Source organism: Bombus fervidus, chromosome 8 (assembly GCF_041682495.2).
Source record: "Bombus fervidus isolate BK054 chromosome 8, iyBomFerv1, whole genome shotgun sequence".
Taxonomy (NCBI): Eukaryota; Metazoa; Arthropoda; class Insecta; order Hymenoptera; family Apidae; genus Bombus; species Bombus fervidus.
In genome coordinates this window covers 5569791-5582328 of record NC_091524.1, presented here as the reverse complement: position 1 = coordinate 5582328, position 12538 = coordinate 5569791, and the positions used below count along the sequence as shown (strand labels likewise).

At 34.5% G+C, this 12538-nt stretch overlaps 1 protein-coding gene across 1 annotated transcript in view; it reads left to right on the top strand.

The window, feature by feature from the left end:
- Nucleotides 1-12538, top strand: part of Dad (Daughters against dpp) — a 107474-nt gene that overhangs the window by 23442 nt on the left and 71494 nt on the right. The window contains exon 2 of the mRNA XM_072009600.1: nucleotides 289-339. Within this exon, the coding sequence (XP_071865701.1) occupies nucleotides 289-339 (51 nt within the window). The remainder of the gene's footprint in view (nucleotides 1-288; nucleotides 340-12538) is intronic.

The following is a 12538-nucleotide window of genomic DNA, read 5'->3' as shown; positions in this document are numbered from 1 at the left end:
CTCAATTTGTATTCATAAGGAAATTTTCACAAGAAAAAAATAAGAGAAAAATCAGAGAAATAACAATTTTAATAAATAGTTAACGCGTCTAAGATAAAAAAAGGGGCAAATTTATGGACTTCGATATGTAATTATATATACGATAGAAGGACCAGAAACCTCGTTATATGTATAATTTATATACTAACACATCTAATGTCAAAAGATCAAATGAAAGATCCAGCTTTTGAATTTCTTGAAAAACACTCGCCATACGTATTAATTTGTTATTCCTCTTCCTCGTTTCAGAGTCGCCGCCACCCCCGTACTGCCTTTTCGCCGACAGACTGAGACCCGAAGGTGAGTGTCTTCTTCTTCCATATTTTAATCGCGGACACGCGTGTGCGTTTGCGGGTACATTTCATGCTTGTCCCTATACCTGATATAGCGACGTCATAAATTATAGCATTTAATCGGCGACATCGATTGATGTAACCGCACCCAGAATCTGACGCATTTTATAGACGCACCTTGAATCTCAGTTTGCTAAAATCATTCATAAATCGATATACAGTCGAAACTTGACTATTAGAATAACAATTATAACATTTAATAATAACGATTAATAATTTAAGATAATCCAAAGATCCTTTGAGAAAGATCGAAAGGCAAGAATAGACATCGAAAGAAATTATTATATTTCTATTAGAAAGGATAATTTGTGCCCGTTTGCGTGTTTAAAATTGTTACAATATATAGGAAATGTTTGAAACTAAACGATCGGTATTTTCATTTTCCATGATGTTCGAATATTAATGCAAGTCACTGTGTGTCTGAAATTATTGTGTCGACTCTTGGAACAAGTAAATTACAACGTCTGATTGATTTTATAACCTCGCTATATCTCTTCCACCGACAGTACGTGAACACATGGAATGTGTAGCCCCACGCAATCGTTCGAGCGATAACTCATGTTTATTACCCGTGAACGTTTAGCATGCGAGTCGTGGAGATCGTCCTTTAACGCGTGTCACATCTCACGACCTAGCTCAAAGCAAAAGTTCTACGACTACGACGAACGTATCAGAGAAACGTGTTTCATGGTGTCTGAATTAATGTTTCAAATAACATCGTGTAAAATTTTAGCATATATATGTATGTATGTATATCAGCGTGACATTTTTGATTGACTGTTATTAAATGCACGTAGAAATTAGTCTATAAAGAAAATTGATTTTCAGCATATTTAAACGATCTATTTCATACGAGCGCATGATACGAACATCGTGGAGATTTATTAAGATTTGAGTCACCTATGTGGGGATATTTTTATTCGCCTTGGAATGTAATAGTATGCATTGAAAATGCAGATAGGCGTAATTGAACAAGTGTATCGCTTGAAGCAAAGTGCATTTGAAAGCCAGTGTGAACGAGTATTGTAAGCAAATGTAAATCAGTAGAGTTAAATGGAAGCTTATGGAAAATTCGATCATTCAGTTGAGAACTAAAGTTTTTATTTGATCAGTATCCTCGTTCAATTTATCAGAGTTTAATAGAACGTATAAATATTAACAGAAACAAAATGAATAAGTTCTATATTTCTAAATACAATGATGCTTGCATCGTTGCAAGTATATCCTATATTAATAACCAGTTGTTACTATTAATTAGCTTTCAACTTTTCAATTTTAACTTTAAAGCTACCTTATTTTAGCATTTGTCTATTTACTTTTATCGTACATTTCCACATAGTTTTTTAAACGTATGAAATTAGAATAAATGTTACAGTTAGTTGACCAAGAGTATATATCTATGGACAATTAGCAGTAATAATAATCAGTAGTTCGATAACGTTCATTTTTAGAATATCTTGCTATTATCAGTCTTTTACTAAATTGTCCGCAATTATAGATTCTATATTTATCGTAACGTTAAAATCGAACAAAAGTTTGTAATAATACATTTGTACTTTCGTTACAAATTGAAAATTTCATTTTATACCTACAAATATCGTAATATATTAATTTTCTATCGTAAAATCGTTTAACGTTTCTAATTTCGAACAATATTTACATTGAAATATATGTTCTTTCGTAAATTGTTACTACACTATGAAACATTACAGACTCTCGAGTCGCAAGCGCAAGCGTAACGAACATCTGCAGTTTCTCATTTTCATTCACGACCAATTCATGTTGCATACGCGAAAAAGATCATCTTATAACTCGAACGGACGTGTTGTAAATCGATCTTATTGATTGCGACGAACCATATGGCTATAGGTTTCAGGGTATCGCCGTTTCCGTGGTCGACGTAGACTTGCTAGCAAACACCGATCTAATACTTGATGGAAGCCGATCGGTCTTATCGTGCTTGTATCGAGAAAATTACAAGAATCTACTTTAATTTACGCGTGAAAATCTCACACAGGTTGCGAGAGAAACTTCGTTTTCTCTGTTAAAACATCCACGTTTTTTTCTCTAAGAAATTCAATGTGAGAAAGTAAGTATAGATGTATGTAAGTTTGTCGGAAAATTGAGATTTGGAAGATAGATAGTTTAACATATGTAGAAATTGAATTAATAACTAATTAATAATTCGATCATTTATGAGTGAACAGATTTCTTTACGAGTAAAACTACGTTCTTCACATTTGTACAATTTGAATTATATTCTTTGAATTTCCTGTCTCTGAATGAAACATTTTTAACCGATTAAATTTACAATTAGATTACTAAACTGTTACGAGTTCTATGTTACTAATTAACCGTTAGAGATACGATTAAAATAATTTTACAATTCTGAGATTTAATAGTCCAAATCTATCAGACAAAATGATCTGTCTTGATTCGCCCTACAGAATAATTCGCTTGTACAATTGATATTCATAATACCAAAATTAACGAGTTCTTAGATATAAGTATTACTCTTTTAACGTGCCAGCTCTTATATTCTTCTTATACTTAATAATACTTAATAATACTTAATAATATTACTTTTATTAAGTAAAATAATTCACTTTAATCCATCACGCAAAAGAGATGGTTCGCTTCTATAATTATCTGTTACAAATAATCTAAAAATTGGAAACTTTTCAACGTGTTGTAGCTGTTCTGCTAAATCGACTCTTTGATCCTCTCGAAATTAGTCTATCGTTTTCGAACAAATTTTTAAGGCCAGACCCTAAAATTATGTTCCATGCTATTTTTACTGGCATTTTTACAATGCTCGGTTTTGCGGCTGGTTTTGACTGCCTCTGCTCCCTCTTTCTTCCTTTTCTCTTTTCGTGGCTGATCCTAAACTGGTTTTCTGGATCGATACGAGCACGCAGATCCCTCAGCCATCGATAGATAGATTCCGCCTGCTTCTCGCTGGAGAGAGACGCGTTCGTTCGATCTCTCGCAGATTATGGTTGCGTAATAAGGTTGGTTATAGCGAAATCGTCTTCTGGAGATCGATGTCTCGCTGTCGTCGCGACTTTCAATTAAGTTGAATATCGAACTAGAAATTATTTCCGATGCCGAGTCACGTTGAGCTAATCGGTACCGAGAATCATCGAGATATTAAAAGTTACTTCGCACGATTATGTTTCTGGTAGTGGATGTAATTTCTTCTTTTTTTCTTACAATTATCAAGAAGTACAGAATAGTAACTAGACAATAAAATAATTAGTAGTTATTTCGCAAGTAATTACATTGATCCGAGAATAATTCGTCATTCTGTGATTTCCACTGAATTATCCGGGTATTTGCTATTTTTCTTAAATACATAAAAATTCTTTGAACGTAAGATAATGCACGTAGATATATAAAATATCTAAAATATCGAATTAATAACACACCTTTCGTCGTTGTCGCAGAATGTATAAAAATATTTGCAATTGAAAAATTGAATTTTAGAATCTCGCTCGATTCGATGAGAATGTGTGGAGATAGAGAATCAGGAAATACAAGAGCCAAGTAGCAAAGAATACTACTATTTCATAGACGATAATACTTTTCTATTATTATTATTATTATTATTATTTGTCAATACCATTAAATTACATTAAAAAGAAATATCAAATTTTCAAATTAGCAATCGAATTCTCCAAACGGAATATGTCCAAGTACAAAGTTTAAAGATTTCCTTAAAGAGTTCTTACTTCGGAATCGATGTCCGAGCATAATCGTCTAAAATTGCAATTTTCCATGGAAATCACATCGTTTCCGGCAAGACTTCGATCCATGCGAGATAGACTTCTAACAAAACAACACGTAAGCTTTTATTTCTATGCAAGACGATCCGTTGCCAAGGACTCGAATGAAATTATACTATTGTTTTGGAAAATTCTATTCACCGTGCTCGTCTAATTTTCTCCTGGGCATTTAGCGCGCGATACCTCGACAGATTGCGATTTAATTAATACATACGCGTGTAATTAATACACACACTGTGCGACCATTGAGATCTCACGTACCATGACGTATAATGCAAGATGGTACCGTTTATATGCCAAGCCTGCTATGACGAAATAATAGCGCCTCTGGCTACAAGAACTGTACATCCGTTGACGTTAAGCCTTATTCAGATTAGTCAAGTTACTCGAATTCAATGTGACTTGTGTAAGTTGGAGTAACCCGATTTCTAATGGTAAATATAAAGAAAGTAGATATGTAGCTATGTACATATGGGCGAAAGAAAGTTTATAAAATAAGAAACATAGAAAGACACGATAATTTTACCATTTTTATAATATTCGATTTAATAAGATATTTATAACAAGATGTTAGTAATTGATTTTAATAAGAACAGTGAACAAATATAATATACGTATGGTAGAGAATAAACGATTGGTTGACAATATGGTGAGAAATGTTTAGTATTGAAGTTAAGAAAATTTATAGCGTCCTAAAGTTTCTTCGACTTCGATACTGTATACATAATCGTCAATGCAAGTGCACTAGTTCGCGAGTTATATGCCACTTGAGGTGAATATCTCTTGTCGACAGTGTGGCCTGTATTTATATAAAGCGATCCTGTCAGGGCTCCAATGTTCTTGAAGGTATAATTAAGCCTGTGAGCTATGTTCAGAACGCGATCTCTCTTGTTTCTATAGGTTTATCGTTGGATGAGAAACGAAATTATACCGTTAAAAGAGTGGAAACAGAGAAACGCGAGGAACTGACAAAGAATTAGAGTTCGTGGGAATAAAGTGGTTCAATAGAAAAACGAAAAAGATGTAGAAAATTATTAATAACGTAGATGTAGAAATTCTTGTTAAATTTCGATCGTAAAATAACTGGGATGCTACTTTGTTAAATTAAGATGTTATAATTTCATTCAATTGGGAAAATTAATCGCAAGCAGAAACACAAACAACTAATAATTTTCGGGTTTGTTTCAATGTATAATACAATCCTGACAGTCGTGTCTCACGACGTTAACGAAGTTTCAAAATCTTTCGTATAATACGCGTAATATACGCGTGCAAGCTTTTTATTCCGAGTACCACCGCAAGCAGAAATATAAACAACTAATAATTTTCAGGTTTGTTTCAATGTATAATACAATCCTGACAGTCGTGTCTCACGACGTTAACGAAGTTTCAAAATCTTTCGTATAATACGCGTAATATACGCGTGCAAACTTTTTATTCCGAGTACCACCGCAAGCAGCAATATAAACAACTAATAATTTTCAGGTTTGTTTCAATGTATAATACAATCCTGACAGTCGTGTCTCACGACGTTAACGAAGTTTCAAAATCTTTCGTATAATACGCGTAATATACGCGTGCAAGCTTTTTATTCCGAGTACCACCGCAAGCAGAAATACAAACAACTAATAATTTTCAGGTTTGTTTCAATGTATAATACAATCCTGACAGTCGTGTCTCACGACGTTAACGAAGTTTCAAAATCTTTCGTATAATACGCGTAATATACGCGTGCAAGCTTTTTATTCCGAGTGTTCAAATACCACCGTAAAGAGCGTAATAGAAAGAGAGATTTAGAAATATAGAATATGATAACGTCGTATGACATTTTTTAATCAGTAGATCACAAAACACGAAAACCGCGTGGAACTTATCATGTCTCGCGTCCACGGTCTTCATAGACTATAACGTAAAGTATAGATCAGTTAACTAGTTATAAAACTACTACGAGGTTGAATCCCGCGAGCTTGATGAAATTTGTAAAAGCGCTTACATCATACAAAACGTTAAAAAGATAGGATCTGGAAGAAAGAGAAAGTTGAAAAAAGGAGTACTACAAGTGTCCTACAGAAATTAATTTGTATTCCATGATACGTAAAATAATTATCGCAAGACGATTAAATATCGCTGCAAAGCTTCCTAATATAGAACATCTAATTAAAAAGCAGAAACGAGCAGAGATTAATCGAAGAAGATATATCCATTCGCATAATCACGAGGATAGTAAATACGATTGAGACGCAATTGAATTAAGAAGCGTCTAAAGATCACGTGAATCGTTAGACCGAATTCGTTCTATCGTTTGACGTAATTTTTACGATAAATCGACCGTCCGTTTCGATCGAGCTATTTCGCAGCGATAAAAGTATCGGTCGACAGCGCGGAATCGTTGGTCGAGGAAAAAACACGAGGTCTCTCACGATAGCGGTATTAGCATGATAAAATCAGATTGCTGGTGGTATTCGTCATCCGCGTAAATGCGGGTGGTATAAGTGAAAGGATAAAAAAAAGGAATTGGAAAAAGGAGAAGAACAAAAAGAAGTAGACGTGGGACGCTCGGTGCTTCGAAAATTTAAAATCCCCTCGAAAGTCTACAAGTTTACGCTATTTTTGTGATTCGAAAGTCTCGAAATTCTCCGAATAAATAATAACTTGTATGAATAACGGACGAAAGTACGAAACTAACGGTACTAATTTATTTTTATTTAATCTTCCTATAGCGTTATCCAGTGGATGACTATATAATTCAGCTGATTTAATCTTATTTCGTGTATTACTTTCTCGACGATAGAGAAATTTCCAAACAAAGTATCCCAACCATAAATCATATCGTTACAATTAAAAGTTAACTAATAACGATGCGATTGAGTTTCTGTTTCTGGCCTTTAGGCTTACGTTTTAATCGTTACATTCGTTAATTCGTTGTATTTATATTAAGGAAAAATAAATCACGTTTTCTCAACGAAATTTGTTGAGATTTTAGTTTCTCGCAAGATAGATATACTTTCGAGAAAAGAAAAAAAAAAGAGAAAAGAAGAAAGAAGCATTCCAGCTTTCGAGAGATTTCGCGAATCTAGAAATAAATATGTAGAGAAAAGAAGACGAATTTGATTACGTTCGTTGAAAGAAAGAAATTGATTATGAGAGTTTGCCTGTCACGAGGCAGCAGATGTAGTCGGTGTGTAGTAGATTTATGCTCGGAGAAGGAAACTGGGCCAGCACGATGGAGCAGAGCAGATAAAAGACCGCTCATCGCCACTTGTTGCATTCACCCGGGAAATAGGAGAAATTTCTTCATTCATGAAACTCGAACCAACATTCCGTAATGCGGTGGACTACGAACCGGAGGCAATTAAAACAGTGGAACGGTTGAGAAGCTTCGAGAACGGGAATCGTGTACCTAACGCAATTTTTATAGGCAGATCCTTTAAATTCTTTCGATTAACATCAATGGTACAGTAGAATAGAATTTTGCAATTATTAGAATCGCGATAAAGTTAATATCTTTGTATACAAAGTCAATCTTGTCTTGATTGTACTATCGATTATTACGATACTCTTCTTAGGAATAGAGTTAGGATTTTTGTGGAAATACATGGATACATTTCGTATGAAGATTATTTGTTAATATATTGTAGATAATGAATAGTCAACGAACAATGAATATGTTAAACCATAACGATAATTATTACAAAATTGCGAATATTTATGCAAATTCATATCTTTTTGTATGCAATTGAGAAAATGCTTTAAACTTTTCGCTTACTAAATATTGTAACAGATACAAATTCTCAATATTTCATGTATCTTTTCATCTTACTTGTATTCTATACATTCTCGCATCGGTAAATTTCCTATAAATATTAAAAATTCCGCATGGTCTAATTACTACATATTATTACAGCAATTTAAATGATTTAATGTCAGAGATAATATAGAAGAGTATAGTTTCTGTCTCTAATAACCAAGCAATTTATGCGATTTAAATGTAGAAAAAAAGACAATAATTAAAGGATATCACAGAATTTACAGACAACTTAAAAAGAAGACCGTCTCATTAGTTTTTTCATCAAACAACCGTATAAGAAGGCGATACAACTTGACGATGTTTAAGAGTTATCACTTTCATTTTTTACCCCAAAGAATTATCAGGATATATTTATGGGCGGGTCTGAAAGAATCACCTCATTAACTTTTTTCTCAAGATAATTATCAAAAGGAGGCACGAATCGATGATTTTTAAAAGTCATCTCGATCAGTTTCCATTAAAAAGAAAAAAGGGAAGAAGAAGCGTGTCTCGATATTCAGTCTCGAACGAGTAATATCGAGGGACTTAATCGTTAATTTTTTTTCTCGAAAAAAAAAAAGAAAAAAAAAGAAAAAAGATGGAAAGACGAAGAAGAAGAAAGGGAAGCGAGAAGCGTGTGTATAAAGAATTTCTGTGGCGATACGATTTATTTCCGCACGTGCTCTGTGCACGCTGTCAGCGACAGAGTTCCACCAGTTGGTTGCGCAAAATTCAACGAATACGACGAAGGACATGGCACAACGCTCCGTGCAGTCCCTTTCAAACGCACGAGGACAAATCTTGTTCGTATTGCGTTACGCCGACTGCGTTTTTAAGCTTCCCGCTCTCGATTCAAAGCCCGTCCTGAATCACCGTATTGTTTCTGCTGGCATCATGATAGCGCTGATGATATTCTGTCAAACACTCTTCAATTCTTCGATCAAATGATGACGATATTCAGTTATTCTCGCCTTAGTAATTACTTACACGTATCATTGTTATCTTCGAAAGTTTCCACGAAAGTAGATTTCTTGGAATGTCGTAGCTGTGATTTAATTTTTGAATCTTTGTGCATATTAGTTGCTTGATATTCGATTTCTAGATTCTTCTCTTTTTCTTCTTTTTTTGAGGCGAAGTAAGTCTACATTTGGTAAGTACATTTATTGATATTATCGATGTGATCGATCACATATAGTCATATTCATCTTTTCGTAGATGAGAGTCTTAGTTGAATTTTCCGAATTTTCTCAAGTACAATTCAGTTGTAGTCATTGTATAAAATATGTATGAGATTAATGTCGTATCAACTACTCATGGTTATCAACGATAATATCTCTGGTATTTTAGATTTTCTTTTTCAGATTTGTTCGTTCGAAACATTCTATCGTCTCTTCGCGTTATGTTTTGTATTTAGCAATTGCTTCGTGTCTGTGAACATGCTCGAAACTCGATTTACTATGCCGATCATCGCACGATCCGTAAATACGTTTAAATCGTACGCTCGGTCACGTGTCAGCGACCGAAATTCGCTCAACCTTGAGAGAAGAGAAGACCGTGAAAGCAGAAGACGCGGTTAAGGGCAAGTTATACGGAGCAGGGCGCCTTATAGCGCCAGTCGAAGGGAGGGACCTGGATACCGGTAACACGAAGCTCTTCGGTATGGCGGGCGCCTGTCGCCTGCCTTTTATAATACTACTCTGTTCGTTTCGTCGTCCTTGATACGCTTCTCTTCTCCTCTCTTTCCTTCTCTTTCTCTCTCTATCATCTTACCATTCCTACATCTTCCACTCCTTGTTTCCTCTCTCTTTGTTCGTCTCGTATCATCCACACAGTCGTACGAAAGCGTTTGCACACTTGTAGACACCTTTTATGAACGTATTACGTGCGTTAGACGAAACATTTTGAAATTTCATTAGCACTGTTGTCTCACTTGACTATCACGATTATATCGATGAAACTTGAAACATATCTGAAAATGTATATAGAAGTTACAAGATATTTGCCACAGAAATATTTGCAGAGATCGCGAAAATATTTAAACAGTCAACTATCCGTTATATTAAGAAAGATATTCCATAGCGAGATATTATACGTTCACTGCGTGCTTTTAAAATATATGTCCAGTCATACTGTATATCGATATTTCACTACACATACGTTTCCAATAAATATCTAATCACTTCTATATACGTCTTTACATTGGTTTCAACATTCACCGACATAATCGTGCCAATGGCATTACAGCGCTAATGAAATTTCAGAATGTTCCGCGTAACATATACTTTCCACGTACCGTCGCATTCGAGGTACAACGTAGATTTCAAAAATGAAAGGAGCAAAGGACGTAGTACAATGTGAAATGGGAAACTCGCCGAAACCTGGAAACGAAGAACCGTGTAAAAATGAATCGAATAAATAGAACGCGTACGATATGAAAATAAAAAGTTCCCCACGGTAAGTGTTCAAATACTTTCGTGAGCCAGCGTATAAAGAATCTAGCTCACTCTTTCCTCTCCTCTCCTCTCCTCTTCTCTTCGCGAATACACTTCTTTTCATCTCCTCTTTCTTTTTCCCTCTTGCCATAGTACTTGAGTACTCCAACCTTCCTATCTTCCTCTATATTCTATCTTCTTCTCGTTTTATCTTATGGATCGAAGCCATCGGCTGCTGCCCACTCGGCGCAAAAGAACGAGCTGAAAAGCACGCACTCTTCGTTGGGCTCGATCGTTCTCTCCCTGTTTCTCGCGACGCGACGTTCCTCGACGAGGCTCTCGGTCGTTCCTCGAGACGGGCTTCCTTTCTCTCCCTCTGTCTTTCGGCCTCTAGGTCGCCGCTGCTCGGCCCCAACCCGTATCTTCGACGAGAGGCGGGAGTGGCTCTCTCGCATTCCGTTGCTTCCTCCAGCGGCCCGATCCAGCCACGACCCTACCGAAACCTCTCCATCGGTTTCCGGATTAATAGAAATCGATACGTCTCGATTCTAACGACCGATCTTCTATATCATCGATTTGACGATCTTCCTAGTTGACTAGTTCCTAGTCCTCGACGTGTAGACTGCGGATTTTTACGTATGTAGGACGAAATTCGAGAGCGCAAAACTGCACGTAATGCGCGTAGTATGAGAAAGTGTTAGGTTGTCACAGAACTTTCTTTCTATTGGAATGAAATGGGTTACGAATTATGTTTAGGACGTTTTGTTCTGTTGGTACAAAATGGGTCATATGTTATTCGATAAAATAACAAGAGAAGTGTAGTGCTTCTATTATTTCCTTATGAAACGAAAGAAACGTTTGGGATAATCTAATGTACAAAACACACAAAGTATAGTGCTTTCTATAGTAGTAGAAATTTGAAGTTTCACAAAATAGACAGAATATGGGAAAATATATAAAATATCTAAAGTATACTACTTTCTATAACACTTGGTATTTGGAATTGTACAAAATGCACACAGCATGAAGAAATATATAAATTGTCCAATGTATAGTGATTTATGTAATAGTAGGTATTTGAAGTTGTACAAAATGGACAGAATATGGAGAAATATATAAAATATCTAAAGTATACTACTTTCTATAACACTTGGTATTTGGAATTGTACAAAATGCACACAGCATGAAGAAATATATAAATTGTCCAATGTATAGTAATTTCTGTAATAGTAGATATTTGAAGTTGTACAAAATGGACAGAATATGGAGAAATAAATATAATAAAATATCTAAAGTATACTACTTTCTATAACACTTGGTATTTGGAATTGTACAAAATGCACACAGCATGAAGAAATATATAAAATGTCCAATGTATAGTAATTTCTGTAATAGTAGATATTTGAAGTTGTACAAAATGGACAGAATATGGAGAAATAAATATAATAAAATATCTAAAGTATACTACTTTCTATAACACTTGGTATTTGGAATTGTACAAAATGCACACAGCATGAAGAAATATATAAAATGTCCAATGTATAGTAATTTCTGTAATAGTAGGTATTTGAAGTTGTACAAAATGGACAGAATATAGAGAAATATATAAAATATCTAAAGTGTACTACTTTCTATAATACTTGGTATTTGGAATTGTACAAAATGCACACAGCATGAAGAAATATATAAATTGTCCAATGTATAGTAATTTCTGTAATAATAGATATTTGAAGATGTACAAAATGGACAGAATATGGAGAAATATATAAAATATCTAAAGTATACTACTTTCTATAACACTTGGTATTTGGAATTGTACAAAATGCACACAGCATGAAGAAATATATAAAATGTCCAATGTATAGTAATTTCTGTAATAGTAGATATTTGAAGTTGTACAAAATGGACAGAATATGGAGAAATAAATATAATAAAATATCTAAAGTATACTACTTCCTATAACACTTGGTATTTGGAATTGTACAAAATAACACAGTATGAAGAAATATATAAAATATCCAGAGTATAGTTCTTTCGATACTTTGTAATACCAATGCTGGGCGAGTAAAACAACTTCCCAGTCGAGTTCTACTTTTCTGATTACATTTTCAAAAATATAAACTTGAATAAGAATTCGTGATT